Source organism: Ammodytes marinus (assembly GCF_949987685.1).
Source record: "Ammodytes marinus genome assembly, chromosome: 3".
NCBI lineage: Eukaryota > Metazoa > Chordata > Actinopteri > Uranoscopiformes > Ammodytidae > Ammodytes > Ammodytes marinus.
Genome location: NC_137232.1, coordinates 9,128,977 through 9,144,704, shown reverse-complemented (window position 1 = coordinate 9,144,704; position 15,728 = coordinate 9,128,977). Strand labels below are relative to the sequence as shown.

General features: G+C 41.1%; 1 protein-coding gene across 2 annotated transcripts in view; it reads right to left on the bottom strand.

Annotated features, from left to right (window-relative positions):
• ubash3bb (ubiquitin associated and SH3 domain containing Bb) overlaps positions 1 to 15,728 on the bottom strand; it is a gene marked incomplete at its 5' end in the record, with an annotated part of 54,855 nt that continues 39,127 nt past the window's right edge. Inside the window, 13 exons of one of the 2 annotated variants that reach the window (XM_080025165.1) lie at positions 1 to 2,323; positions 5,144 to 5,253; positions 5,384 to 5,490; positions 6,464 to 6,608; positions 6,744 to 6,836; positions 7,171 to 7,290; positions 7,866 to 7,992; positions 8,094 to 8,220; positions 8,681 to 8,889; positions 9,000 to 9,169; positions 11,064 to 11,262; positions 11,983 to 12,169; positions 12,567 to 12,620. In XM_080025165.1, the coding sequence (XP_079881291.1) occupies positions 2,186 to 2,323; positions 5,144 to 5,253; positions 5,384 to 5,490; positions 6,464 to 6,608; positions 6,744 to 6,836; positions 7,171 to 7,290; positions 7,866 to 7,992; positions 8,094 to 8,220; positions 8,681 to 8,889; positions 9,000 to 9,169; positions 11,064 to 11,262; positions 11,983 to 12,169; positions 12,567 to 12,620 (1,786 nt within the window). In that variant the 3' untranslated portion in view covers positions 1 to 2,185. The remainder of the gene's footprint in view (positions 2,324 to 5,143; positions 5,254 to 5,383; positions 5,491 to 6,463; positions 6,609 to 6,743; positions 6,837 to 7,170; positions 7,291 to 7,865; positions 7,993 to 8,093; positions 8,221 to 8,680; positions 8,890 to 8,999; positions 9,170 to 11,063; positions 11,263 to 11,982; positions 12,170 to 12,566; positions 12,621 to 15,728) is intronic. The other variant, XM_080025164.1, reaches the window with a different exon arrangement.

Genomic DNA, 15,728 nt, shown 5'->3' with positions numbered 1-15,728 from the left:
CATTATATAATAAGTTCAAAACGTGCAACTTTTAAGAAGTCTTAGCTAACTACATGTGTGATACGAATCAAGTATCATCCATTTCTGATTCCATCTTCTTCTTTTAGCTATGAGTGGGCAGTCAGTACATCAGAGGCATTACTTTAATGATCCAACAACACAGTCACTCAATCAATGCAACACTCTTCAAAGCTGCACATACGCACACGTCTTAAATGCAGTTAACACCTGAGATATACAGAGCATAAATTTCTCGCATGCTTTTAAAAGTAACCATCCTCTCTTATAATATTTTTGCTTTATAAATAAATAAAAATGCAACTGGAAGACTTCTCTCAAAATATGATTATTTACAGCTATACTCTGAACCCCTTGAACAACATTTAACAACAAAAAAAAGCACACTCAAAATGTGCTGGACCGGAATCAAGAAGCTACGGTGTGATTGTCAATAGTGCAGGTTGTGCTGTTATACTGTAGTTGTACATTAGACTACATGAATGGCAGAAAACACAGCTGGACTGGATGTGCTACATGTGGCGCCAAGCTAAGAGACGACCGGAGCAGTCCCATGAAGACTTGAAGCTGGCGTTGTTTTCCCTCACCATCTCCTTTAAAACAATGGCATCTTTTTGGGTCAAGCTTAGTCAACCCATGTGTACTTATCACATGTATGGAGAACAGGAAATGCTGCTGTGCAGGAAAGCAGTAGGCTACTGTTAGGATATTACACAGGCTCGCATTTCAAATGATCAACAGTCTCAAAACATTTTGTGAAATAGGCATGAACTCAAACGTAAGTAAGAAATGGTGGATAGAAATATGAATCATTTTTGTCAAGATTGCCCCAGAAATTCAACCTGCAACTTTTTCACAGCTGAAAGTCTACAGCCCCTATAACCCACAGAGGCTGGCTGTGTGCGTTACAAAGCAGAAAACAGAGTTGTTGGATGGATGAAAAATGGTTGAACAGCACCATATGTCATTATATCCATGTGTTAACCAAATCAAAAAGGTTTACAGTATGCTCTTCAAAGGGACATGCTAACATTTTGATTGCAAATATTAGCATTTTAGCATTGTTGGTGACCAACTTTGTTTGCTGAGTCATGCTAATATTAGCATGTGAAGAGGCAACATTTTTCATGTTTGCATGATGAAATGTTAATAGCAGGTGCTACATGATAAATTATATTCAAACCTGAAACAAACACTAGCGTGATTACATGGTAATTTCAGCATTAATACATTTAAGTAGGCTAAAGCAATGGACGTCCTCCCTCCATTGCCATCTGTAGTCATGCGGCTAAAACATGAGTCAAACTTAAATGTCCCTCTCAAAGGATGTATCTGAAAAAAGTAAAACAATGAAGCATATTGCATGATTGATTTTTTCTTGTTAACAATTGAACAATGCAATGTGTTGGATTCTGTAGATAACTATAAATCCATTTGTGCAAATCTACACAAGTCAGTGCTGATAGTGTCCGAAATCTCAGTTTACTGTGATGTCAGATACAGCTAATGTTTAACGTTACCTAACGGTAAAGTTTAGGCATGTAAACAAATCTCTTCTGAGTTTAAGGGTCATCCAGCTTTTATCCAGGGAATTTAAACGTGTTGATATGGGGAATTACAGACATTGAATGATTAGTGAAAATTACTTTTCCTGACTGAGTTAAAAAATAAAACCTGAGTGTGAGCTGAAAATGAAGGCAGCTTGATCCACTTCCATGCTTTTACTCTCTATGGCATGACTTCACTGTCACACTACCACTATGTCCTGTCACAGGACTGTGCATTCATTTAATACATTCATGTTGGTTGTAAAAAGGAAACACCCAAAAACATAGAAAAAACATTAAACCTAACCATGCACGGAGCACAGCTATAACTCCTGCTCATTTCACAATAGTTTTGAGACTGGGAGGACAAAATGGATTTCAGTACTTCTCTCTGTTGGAGAAATTATGATACATTGAAATTTGAGCATGGACGTTATAGTTGAAAGCAGCCTCGGGTGAGCAGTTCATCACCTAATTCAAAGCGTCACAGCTAAGCCAGCAGCTGTGTAGAGAGAAAGGGTCCAGTATTTTGTGTTTTTAGGGGGTTGGACACTAGTGTGTGTCTGAAGCTTGTTACTGCAGTCTCTGGATAGCACAGTGTGGTCGGGTTAAGATGTGTGTCATTCTTGCAGCAGCGTCTCCCTCCAGTCAAAGCTGTGGTTGGGTCCGTGTGTGAGGGGGAGGATGGGAGGGTCCGCTAACTGCCACACCCCGCTGTCTCCCTGCTCCTCACAGGAGCAGAAGCCCAGGTAAGGGATCTGAAGAAAGGAAATGACAGGTGTTTTTTTTCGGATGACAGGAGGTTAGAGAAGAAGGATGATAAAATGGCCAGCAAGTAGTTTGACCTCCAGCAGTAATTACTTTTCCCTGATGATGATGATTATTTTGTTTGTATGTAGGCGAACTTCTGTAGGTTTTTAAAAAGGTCACATATTATGCAAAAACGCATTTTTTCAATCGTGTATCAACATTATAATGGGTCCCCAGTGTCTAGAGACTCTCAAAGTATGAGTAAAAACAACACATTCTCTTTTTTCTCCTCCTCCACCTTCATGACAACCTATGTTCAAAACAAAATCTTTCTCCACTCATGATGTGGAGTTCTCTCTCCACTTATGATGTCATAAGCCATTTCAAACTACTTAAGTTAGTATATTACTGGCTCTAAAATAATAGTAATTGCATTTTCCCTGACCTGAGAATCATAACAACCTTGTTTTGTTGTGTCCCTGCAGACAAATGCTGAAGCCTCACTGACCTGCAAACCCACTTTCCCACTAATGAGCAAACCAACAAAGAAGTGTTATCTAAACAGGAAGCTTGCTCCCCTGGGAATCCAAACTGTGTGTCACTAGTTGAGAGCATTAAAGGACAAACAAGTCCCCAGTAGCCTCCATGTTCACTGATCCAGGTCAGAGTAACCACTGAATGTATTGGTGTTCACTATCGCAGAGGAAAAATGCCCCACATAAAGCGGCTTTTTAGTGATAGAAAACCTTTGTGTTGTAGCACATTAAAGGTGGAGTCAGCCATTCTGGAGAATACTTGTTGACAATCAGTGACTATATCCTCACAATCCGCTAAATGTCCGTACTGTGTGTGCACTGAAAAAAAGTTGTTGTATTAATACACAGCCTAGGCTCTGTAAACTGGTATGTAAACAAAGGGTATGTAAACAAAGGGGGGACATCCTTCTTTTTTTATCTTTAGTGAACATGACCATTTAACGAGCTTAGGCTGTGTTCCAAAACTGGATTTTTTTTCAGCGCACACACTACGGATAGCTAGTGGATCCTGAGTAGATATTCACAGATTTTGACAAAAAGGGATTTTGTCAACAAACATTCTCCAGAAACGCTGACTCCATCCTTAAAGGCACTACGAGTAAGTCGGCACGTTGGCGACACCTTTGAACAAAAGCGGTAGTATTATTACGACGCCAGCTGTCGTGAAGCTGTTTGCTTGCTCGTGCAGGGCTGCAAGATTCAAATAATCAGGAAGCAATATGGTGCGTGTCCGTGTGTGGACTCATTTCGGCTCGGTGAGAGTGGTGGTGACACAGCATCTACTAATGCCAGTAAGTGCTAAACACTCCTGATTGCAATGAGTTGATGCATTGTCACCTCTCACGGAGCTGAACGAGTCTTTTGTAGGCTACCGCTCATTCATTTAGGAGTAGGCTAAACACTGCAGTCTAGGTTCACTCCGTGAAATTGTGTAGGCCTATACGTTGCTTGGCAACGCCCTCCCACCCGCCTATCACTCTCCCTTTTTTGCTTTTCTTCATTGCATTTTCTTTTTTTGCTTTGATGGTTCAGCCCCGTTATCAATTATGACGACAAATAACTGTCTCTAACAAGGCTCCCGCTCCCCTTCTAGGGTGACCAGATCGCATTTCCATTACTTTTCACACGTCCCGCAAATTGAGACGTTGTCCCGCATTGTTATTGAAAGTGAGCCCCCCTTTTTAAATGCGTGTTTTATAATCTGGTAGCCTATATATCCGATAGCTGTGTGGAGACAGCAGTCTGTGAGTGTGCGTCTCTCCGTTTGTCTCTGTGTGTGTGTATCGCACTGTCGGGGGGCTGCTGGGCTCAGTGGCTCTGTGAAGGTGCTGCCTGCTTCGGCATTTCCTTTCTGTTACTTCAAAATAAAAGCCAACTCACGTTTGTCAAGTGAAATGCTTATGTGAAGCCAGTGAAATGCTTTTAATGTGAAGCCGCAGCCTTAACTCTATTTGTTTAACAGTAGCTAACTTAACTGCTGCGCGCTGATCTAAAGATAGTGTTTTTTAATATAGAAAGCCGTGTCTCTGGCATTACTGGTGGTGACACGAGTTTATTTTGCTAAAGAAAACGGCACTTTGTCCCGCACAAACGTAGTCTTTGTCCCACATCTGGTGAATTGGGATCTGGTCTCCCTATCCCCTTCCCTCACCTGGAGCCATAGGCTTCTCAAATCGCGTTCCTGCGCCACACTGAAATCTGCGACCAATGCGGATATGTGACCATAGAGCATGCACGCGTGAACCGAAAATCGGACTGGGTGTACGACCAGATCAAATGCAGTAATAAAAACTATATAAAAACGTCTTTCTTTGCACTGATGGACTTGTTTGCTGTTAAAGGTAATTTATGATTATGAGAGGAAACATGAGGCTGTTTAAAAGATATTTAAAAGTTACTCGTTGCCGCTTTAATTTAGACTGAGCTCAAACTGCTCCTTTTTCCTACAATGTGGGAATGCAAAATTATATTTCTATCATGCTTCAGTATCCAAACATGTTTTATTTTGCGCTAAAAAGATTCCTCTAAAAGCAACTTTCATTTTTGGATTTCAGTCTACCAGTCAGACTTCTTGGAACTTTTTGAACAACTTGTGTTTGACCTGTTTTTTCTACTTCTACTTATTCATGGTTTAGTATATACGCCCACATTTTGCACATCCAGCCTCCAGGGGCATTGTGAGAGAACAGAGGGAGGAACCAGATGGAAGTAGTGATGGACACATATGAACGTGGGCTGTATAAAAAGGGGGGATGGACTAGATATCAGCTAAAGATATTGCAGTGAACAGACCTTTCGGACGACTTGGATGAAGTCCTTGGCGCTCTGTGGGCCGCGGCCCTGCAGCTGGCGTGTGCAGGCCTCTAAGGAAGACGCGTGGGCTACAATCAGCACGTTGTTTCCTACGCAAGAGTGGAAACCCAGGCAGGACGCGGCATCAGCACAGGACCAAAAACACATGAGCATATGTAAAACAATACAGTTAAAGTCAACCACCTACACACACCAGGAGCTCAGTGGAGTATCTCTTACCAGTGTTTTTGCAGTCTGACAGGATATCTTTGGTGACTTGGAAGCTCCGGCTCATGTATGTCTCGTAGGGTTCGGACACAGTGAGCTTGCTGACTGGGATCAGAGGTCTATATGTGGAGACAGAAACAGAGTATAAGAAAGCAACGTTTAAAAACTATATCGCAGTTATTATTATAATTTTTATCCATTTTCCCCCAGGCAACAGTTCAACATTCCACCCCGGCCCAACCTAGTGCAAAGCAACACAGGACAACATACTGTAGATCTAAATCTCCTTGTGTTCAAGCAAGAGAGAAAATAAATCTAATTAAAATTTTTTTTTTTTAAAGATTTGAAAAATAAAATAAATAAAATAAGAATAAGGAATTAGAATAAAGAATAAAACGTAAGGCTGCTGCTAGTGCATGTTAACTGTACACTATACAGAATATTGATACCCATATGTACAAAGGTGGATTCGGCAAATGCAAACATACATCGTTCCAAACAGTGATTTGTGTAGGCAGGTGTGTAGGAGGAGGTCTAGCAGCGGTTCAAGGACTTTATCTTACATTGTAGATTGTTGTGCTGATGTGTTTCTATACACCAGAGAGGCAAACAGACTAAATGTTACCACAATAAATGCCCAATATGTAGCAACTAGCTGCATATTGCTGGGAAAATCAGCTAAAAAGCGCTTTATAAGTCAAGTCCATTTACCATTTACTGCGCGGCACACACTGTTATGTAGCTCAGTGAATTATGAATGCAACATTTGGGTCAAATGGCGCTCGTCAGGCATGGATAAGTCTGTATCAAACCAACATGGCCAGAGTGACCCTGCTATTCTAGTGTACCAAACAAAAGTATTCCTGTCTGGATGTCATCTCCAAAGTCGCTTCCGCCTGTTCCATTCAAGTGCTGTGGTTATTTCACAGGCTGTTAATAGTCTACAAGATAGGTGTCTTCAGAAGGAAAACATTTTGAAAAAAGTAGCCAGACAAGGGGACAAATACACAGACGTCACATGACTAATGACTCACATTACACGTAAGTAGGTGCACAAGGTGTGTTTTTTCGCTCTAGAGTTGTTTACATCACCTGTACGTTGTGTCCACACTGAAGTGTGCTGCGGCCAGGTCAGAGGGAGGTATCCATGCAGGCAGCGAGGGCCCAGAAACCCACTTGGTCCATTCAAACAGCCCCGGTTCCACTCTTACCTTCAGTTTACCATCCTGCTGCAGACCTGTTTAACAATTGGATCCCTGTGAGAACTCCATTACATTCCCCAACACACTACATTATGATTTAAATATAATTTATATAATTAGCTAAACTTGAAAAAATAATAATAAAAGATCAGAACTGACTGTCTTCTTACCTTTGAGGATGTTCTGTGCAGTCTGAACACAGCGTAGGGAGGGAGAGCAGTACACAAAGTCTATGACTGTGTTGCTCTCTAACAGGGCCTCACCTGGAAGAGCACATGTTGAGCACACACACACACACACACGTCATAAATAAAAGCAACGGCACGGCACCATGTGTAGTGCATCATACATGAATTAATAAATACATTTGAATTAATTAATATGAATGAACATTTATTTCAGGCAATTCAAAAGAATTAAAAAAAAGCACAAAAAGTGTTAAATAATAAATAGTTCACAAAGAAGAAAATCAAAAGAATTATTATAAATATTAGATACATTGACATGCCTGAAAAGGAGTAGGAAGAGGTATTAACTTATTTAATCCTACCCCTTCTCCACAGGTTAATAACTTATGTTAATTAATTCACTCCGTACCCACTAGTCGAGCCTGTGTGGATCCAAACACAGTGATGGGAGCATCCATGTCGTAGTCTCTCTGTCCACCCCACAGAGGCAGACTGGGAGGCATGTTCAGATTGGAACGCACGTATCGACCTGCACAACAACAACAGCAAAGACACATTCTCTAATGTAAAGGGCTGAATGTTTTTTTTATGTCTGCACTCTGGTGAAAGCTGAAGGCCGGAGGCATTATGTCTTCTGGTTGTCTGTCCGTCCTATATCCTAGATATGTACGTGCGTCTGTCTTTCTGTCTGTCCCATTCTTGTGAGTCTGATATCTCAAGAACGCTTTGAGGGATTATCTTCAAACGTTGCACAAATGTCTATTCTGACTCCAGAAAGAACTGATTAGATTTTGGAGGTCAAAGGTCACTGTGACCTCATCCCTCATCAACACAATATCTCAAGAATGCTTTGAAGGATTTGGTACAAACTCACACTTGGACTCGAGGATAAACTAATCACATTTTGGAGGTCAAAGGTCAATGGTTACTGCGAGCTTACATATTGTGAGGTTGCAGTGACCTTGTACCATATTGTAGCTTCTTATGAGCTTTTCCTTCTTTAAAGCATCGCCTAGACTGTATTTTCAGTTCAACTGTATGCCTGGCTGAGGAGTAAAACGGCCAGGCGCTAGTTGTGTGTAGGTAAGCCTCTTGTCTTCTCACCTTTACTGTCGGAGCAGAGGGAGAGCCAGTGTTTGCCAAAGACCACGTCCATCCTCTCACCGTGCCGACAGACAAACAGCGTCCTCTTGGGCTGCCGAGAGTGACTCCCACTGATCCGCAGGACCTGCTGGGGACACAAGCCATCAGTTTGTCCTACCAAAAGGCTCAGTAGATTAGTATACTGAAAGGATAATAGAATATGTGTTAAATATAAAAACACAAGTGTACCTGCATTGGATGACAGATAAGACTGAGGGAAGGTGTGTCTCCAGGGCTGGTGGTGTCAGGGCGTCGGCTGTCCAGCAGCCCTCTGTCCTTCCTGTCACTCGGCCCACAGCTGAAGAATGAATGGGAGCTGTGGTGGGCAAGAAAGGTATGAAGGACAAGATTAAGTCATAACAAAGATGTGTCACTGCTTGCATTAACTACACAGCTTTGTCATGTTTGAAACTTTATTCCAAGGGAGGTGGAAATGTTTGACTTTAGACAACATATCTGTTGTCAAACAATTTTTATAATGGTGGTATTTCCAGTATTTCTTTGACATAAAATGGGTGCCAATTTATTTTCTTTTGCAGATGTATGTGGAAAAAGCAGGGATATACTGTAGAAGGGAAGGGCTTTGGCATGTACAGATACAATGATGTAATTTTATTTTATTTATTTATTTAAAAAATCAATGGTGAAGACAACTAACTAAATGGCAAACATTTAGACGTTGTATGTGTAGAGCAGAATTAGAGCTGCCAAGCTAGGGGCAGTTGCCAAAGGTATTAGGACTCAATCTAGGACTATCCACACTAAGGTAATCTCACCCATGGAAGACCCAGGTGTCTGACTCATCGGCCAGGCTGACGTAGTTCTCAGGCAGCAGGCCGGACAGCCCAGAGGCCAGCGAGGTCCCGTACACCCAGCCCTCACTGGTGCTGCTCTGATCCACCGGAGACATGAAGACAAAGTCACCAGGGACCAGCTCCAGCTCGTCCTCATTCTGAGGCACGTAGGGGTACATCACCCGCAGTGTCTGCACAGGTATTTATAGACAGTGTTTCAGTGTGCTGCTGTGAGGGCTTACCTTAATAGATATTGTGTGTGACCTCAAAACATGCATTCCCTAGTATGAATATTAGCTACCTCATGGCTGGCGAAACGAATGTCCCGGGAGAACAGTACAGCCAGCCAATCACAGCCCAGCTTGACCTCGATGCCCTTGGCCAGTTTCTCCAGGGACGCAAGGTGATTGGTGGGGAAGTTGTAAGCCAGTGTCACATGGAGCTGCTTCTTATGGGGCTCCACATGGACATCTGCAGTGGAAAGTTTAGATTTTTTATTTATTTTTTGCTTATGTGGTATCCGATTTTTTGACCTTCACTAAATTCTCCCACGTTACACGTGATTACCGTGGAGTAATACCAATTTATTCTTAAACTGTAGCCCATTCGTTTAGTTTCTGGCATAACATTACATTTCACAAAATTACATTGAACTCATCACGATGAAGAAACATTCACCAAATACAAATGTTTACCGAACAGCGCTTGAACACGTCAAAATGTAATTCAATACAACCCTACATTCCAAATAGAAGTAATAAACAAAATCACTGCTTGTAATTGACTTATAAAGTATTTGAAACTGCATTCTAATATTCAACATGCTATACACATTGAAGCAACAGTGTCATCTTTTGGGGACCAACTGGTTTGCATTGGTCATCTTTTCTTTCTAATGATCCCTTCTGAGAAGAGGCTGTCATGTGACACATAGAGAGTATGAGCACTTTGTTCAAATAGCTTGGTCCTTTTTTGACAGGTTCTTTATTTGACTAATTAGGCCTCCATCATTTACAGGAGCTCTGTCATGACTTTTATAGCATCTTGAATCTTCAAACACAGACATTGGTGCTGCTGCTGCTGCTGAACACAGTCCCACACTCTTAAGGCATTTATTACAAACATGCACACATTACACAGCACATTTTTTCATGGCGGTAATTAAACGAATACTGCTGATATTTTTAGATGCCCAAACGTACTCTAGATACATCGAAGTGCTTCACATCAACAATTCACCATATGAAAGTAAAAAAAATAAATAAATAATGTTTGTATCTTGACAGAAATAAAAAGACATTCCGATCAGGAAGTTGCGGTAAGGGTTAGACTGCAAAAAGCATCAGATATCACTGATGAAAACTGAAGTTAAAAAGCGACTTCACTCGACATCCGATTTTGATGGCCCGCTCTGACCCGTCTCTCTACCATAAAACAGAAATGTGACAGAGAATTAGCGCTAACACCCCGGCTCTAATCTGATGTGGCACTTAGCGGCCTGAAATACTGTGTTGGCCGCCAGTCTTGCTGTTGGCCTGTGTTTATAAAAAGCTGCAGCAGTGACTAACTTTGAGTGAGGGCTTTAATAACCCAAGGCGACCGCCCATCCTGACCAATCATTTCACGCCACTGCTTGGAAGAGAAAGCCGGTGTTGTGCCAGATTAAACACCCCTGCGGTGAATTGTCTTCTATTCCAAAAAAATAAATAAAAACTGTTTGTGTTCATCCTAGCATCTAATACTTTTAAAGGGTATAGTTATAGGACCGATGCTCATAAATGGAGTTAGTTTCATTGATGTCACACTTTCATAGTGGTTAATGGCAAACCGTAGTGGACATTTCAACATAGACCCGTTTGATCCTAATATGTAGTATGCAATGTAGTATGCAATGTTAAGTATCAGTTGATATTTTAACATGAGTAAACGAAGCAGAATTACATCATAAATAATTTACAAACATTATGGAAGACAACACGGCTATCAAATAATGCCATTCTGACCTGTGGGTAATAATAACTGCAGTTTGATTGTCGTTTTAAGGCGGCCATCTTCAAATGCGAGACGAGTGGTGCTTTTTTACGGCAGGAGTGCTTAAAGGTTTCACTGTTGTTGTTTACAGCATATTCTATTCTTACGTTAGGTTCCAAGGGGTCTCAAAATGATTTTGTTTCGATTATTATAATAGACTTATTCAATACTAAAAACTACATGGAGAATAAATATGTATTGTAAACTAACTGAAGGCTCTGCAAATGTAAACAAATCCCCCCTCCCCATGAACTGCATACTGCACCTTTAATATGGCACAACACCAGTGGTCATTACATATACATTACATGGTGAACAGGGTCTGCCTCCGTACCTGCCTTCCTGACGGCCTCGGCAGCGAAGTCGGCAGCAAACTGCTTGAGTACGTCTGCAATGGTCTCCTCCACAAACAGGCCGATGAAGTTGGAGGACGTGTAGAGCTCCAGAGGCAGAGGGCTGGGGAAGCGACCGCGCCACGCCTGGACACTGGCCTGCAGGGCCTCGCACAGAGCCTCTGCTTTGTGGTCTGCACACTGGGTGGAAAGGAAGGAAGGAGGATGTGGAGTTAATAGCTGTTCAAACATGGAATAGTGTCACATTGCTGTTTATTTCTGCTGGTGTAATGGCTAAAACATTTTAGTTGTGTTTTTCATTTCTTTGTGCAAAGGAGGTCAAAGATGATAAATTAGCTCAGGCCCATGTCGACCATTCATGTCCTCCGTCATTTTGGTTTTCTTCATGTTCCATTGCATTTATTATGTGAAAATAGAGCTAACGAGACATCTCTCTCTGCATTATCGCAGCATCACTTAATATGTAGTTGCAGACACATCTGCCTTCTCCAAACGAGACCAAAGGTGGAGTCAGTGATTTTGGAGCTTGCTTGTTTTCAAAATCAGTGTTTATGTCCTCACGATCCGCTACCTATATATGTACTGGTGTGCGCTGAAAAAAAAATCCAGTGTTAATACACAGCCTAGGCCCTGTGAACTGGCAAGTTACTTGCTAGCTATGATGGGCCCCCCTTTTGTCTACATACCCTCTGTTAACATAACAGTTTACAGAGCCTATGCTTTGTATTAAAACCTGATTTTTTTTCTCCACCACACACAAATAACGGACAGGTATCATTGAATCATGAGAAGATATTCAGCGATTTTGACTATAACTGATTTTGTCAACCAGCGTCCATCCGAATAGCTAGCTGCTGAATCCACTTTTAACCATAGACTTTCCGCTAGACGCTGACGCACCATGAAGAACTGGCAGAGTGTGATGTGGGGGAAGATGTTGTGGGCTTTGTTCTTGCCGCAGGTGACCCGGCTCTGCTGCCAGAAGTGAGAGAGCTGGTTCTGTAGGGGGCCGCTGGGCCGGAGGTACAGGACAAACTCCCTGGGCAGAGGGTCGTCCAGGAACGGGTCGTCCACATGGGAAAACAGCCTGGAGGAGGGACAGAGAGCAGAAAACATATGACTGGGGGCCCCATTTCTGACATAGTAAGTCATTGGTGAATTTCTGTGATTTTACAAGTCAGAAATAGGCTATTGTAGATAGTGATTCTGAGAATCAATCTCTTGGGAGAAACTGAATTCATGGCGTTCTAAGTTGTTGTCGGTGAGATTCGCATTGTTTTTTCAAAGGAGAAAGTGAGAGGGCTGTCCTAAATAAATAAATCAGCAAAATCATGAATAAATAAAATATCAGAAGAATGTAAAAGTGGGCCTACCTAACACCCTCCTACAGCAGGGGGCAGTATCACACACCTTTCCCCTGACTTGTCTTATGTGTACAGTATGTGAATGTACTACTGTATTCACATTTGTAGTTCTGAACTTACCAATCACATGCTGCTTGTACACTCCGACCTCCTGTTGACACCAGAGCTTTAAGTCTGTGAATGAACACAACAGAGAAAAGAAAATATCATGAGTTTTATTCTAAAAGTCAACTAGCAATGTTCAACGTTCAAGTTACTCATCCGTACTGTGAAATGTGCGCAGTAGCAGTGAGTGTGTAACTACTAGCTAGTGCGGCAATGAGAAACCCAGAGACTGGTGTGTCGAAATGAGTTAAGCAGCAGAGGAACACATTGATGGTGTTCTCTCTTCAGTAACTTTTGGATCCTCTGGAGTTTACTGGCAGCAGATGGCAAATCAAAAGGACCACTGTGTTCTCGACCCACACCTATGTGGAAAGTCTGACTCTGTAAACAGCTAAGAGACGCGAGCGGGGGCTTGAAAAGGGAAAGGGAATATTATGGAAAAGTTTTTAAAGTTGGGTACACAGACAATGGCATTGGGAAAGGAAATCTACTGAATTATTCAGCAATTTTTTTTTTTTTTTGGACTGGGTGAAGTGAATATTTAAACAGAAGTTCGGCAGCTGCTAACTCGGAGAGAAGGAAAAAATATTACAGTTACAAATGGAAATGCTGTGTTTTCTCTCACTAGTTAGAGCTTAGAGTAGACCGCATTCAGCAGTGGTGGAAGTAAAGACATTCTCTGTCACTGCTAAAATAGAGATAGAAGCTTTTCTATGTCATCTACTGTAGAGTTGGGCTGTATCACATTTTTGATACCTTTAAACCTCCCACGTTACACGGTATTACCGTCAGGTTGATGCTTATTTCTACCTCAACCATAGCCTATTCGTTTTAGTGTCTGGCCTTACACTACAAGATTACATTGAACTAATCACCATGAAGTTCCTCGCCAAATAGGTACTTGTTTTTATTGAACAGCACTTGAACACATCACAATGTAACTCAATAAAACCTACGTTCCAAGCAAAGGAAACGAACCAACTCACTGCTTATAATTTCACTGTCAAGTGTATTTTGACAGGTTCTTTATTTGACAAATTAGGCCTCGACAATTTACAGGACATCTCTCATCGCTTTAAAAATGCAGATATTACTCAGCACCTTTTTTCTATGACGGTTATTAATATTTTATTTAAATAATAAGGTATTACCGCCCAACACTAATGCAATATACAGTATATCTATTCACTTTGTGATGCTAAATAAATAATACTACATAAATATACAGCCAGCAATTACTTGCTCGGACAAACCAAGAAAGTATAGAGACCATTATTACAAGAAGGCGGTGGAGATGGATTGGACACATCATGCGAAAAGAACAGGATTACATTACAAGAACCGCCCTACACTGGACACCTGAAGGCACTCGAAAGAGATGGACGATCCAAAGAGACCTGGCGTGGAACAGTGGAGAAAGAACTGAAAGCCATGAAGCAGACCTGGAGTTCTAGCCAAAAGCTCGCCCAAAACAGACAGGAGTGGAGATCCTTTGTTGATGCCCTACATGCCACTATAGGCATAAAGGGCAGTAAGTAAGTAAGTAACATAAATATACAGTAGAAATGGGCATTTTAATAATTAGATTTTTAATTAGCTTTCATACAAAATGTTGTATTACATTTCAAAATCAACATCCTTCTAACATGCTATGCTCGAGTCAGTGCACAAATGTTGCCGTGTCTTAAGGCATGATGATATCGCTTGGTTAACCTACTATACTGACACACACATTTCTGCCCCAAGTGAAATTCTCTGGTGAGTTGCCACGAAATTTTGCAACATGTTAACGCTGTCGTAACTCTGGCAGACAAGTCATTGGTTGATGCAGCGACAATTACAGCCTTTTCCTCTTGGCCACTGTCACAACGTTTGTCCCACCAATGATCACATTCTATAGTCACGTAGTTTTGTTTTCCAGTGAAACATAGTAGTACCATTTCAAGGTATTCTTTCCACTCCCATCTTTTGAGTCGGAAAGGTCAGAGTGTATGTAGCAGTATAGTTGTACATTTTATGACACATTTACCAGCAGCAACTGAGGAAACAAAGTATGAGTAAAGCACAGGTTACTGGCTAACAGAACAATATGGAGTCAGAAGAAGTGTCAGTTCCAAAGCAGAGTGGAAGATGATACATAGCATGTGTAGGAGGACATTAACATAGATTCCTCTTAACAAGGAACTTCTCTTAGCCATAACTAAGGACTCTCATTAACCTATAAAAAATGTATTCAAAGTGATGCCTTCAGACAAGAACCTCACAGTGCATGTTAAGATGTTCTGCCGATTACGTGTTCACTATCTGCTTCCTCTGGCTGAACGGCTTAAAAGATAGCTCAGAAAGCCAAGCGCAGTATTTTTCACAAACGTATGTCTGTTTTCCGTCTGTATATTTCTCCTATACAACCATATTTAAGGCCATTATCTCAACGTAAGGTATTTTCAAATACTCTGAACCGCAAATCTCAATTTACTAAACTTTCCATATTCATTCTTAGCACTAGAATGAAGGTCATTATAGAAGGATTTGTTTTCATACGTTGTTAATCTGATTTATGATACATGTTTATCTTAAAAACATGACAAAATGCGTTTTTAAGAAATATATATATCTTTTTTTAAATAAAATCTGTTCTGTAAAAACTTTGGACAATAATATGTTGTAAGAATGTAATAAAGATTTTAACTCTGGCTTTGTCCAACAATTAGATATTGCCAAATTTGCATATTTATTCAAACATTTCTAAAATTTCTAGAAGTTAAGAATGTTACCGTGTTCACCTGCAGTGTCTCTCCTCAAAGATATTTTAGGCCCAATTTTGCAAACACAGTTGCAGCAGCTTATACTGAAGAGATTTCAACTTTTTCATTTTGTCATGGCGATTTACACATTTTGTCATTTTCTGGGATGCATTAACCTAGATTACAGGCTGGTTTAAAGGGAAGAAACAGAGATTGCAGTGATTTTTGCCGTGCTTTGCCCATATCCTGTCCCCTTACCTCAGCAACACCTGGAGGCAAAGGCTGATAAGCAAGAAGGAACGGCGGATCAGATTATTCATATTACAGCCACACATTCTAATTAGCTGCAACTCACGAGATAAGAGCTTGTAGATGCTAATGTACTTTTTCATCTAGCGTGCAGCCTCCTCAGCACGCCATTAGATGTAACTCC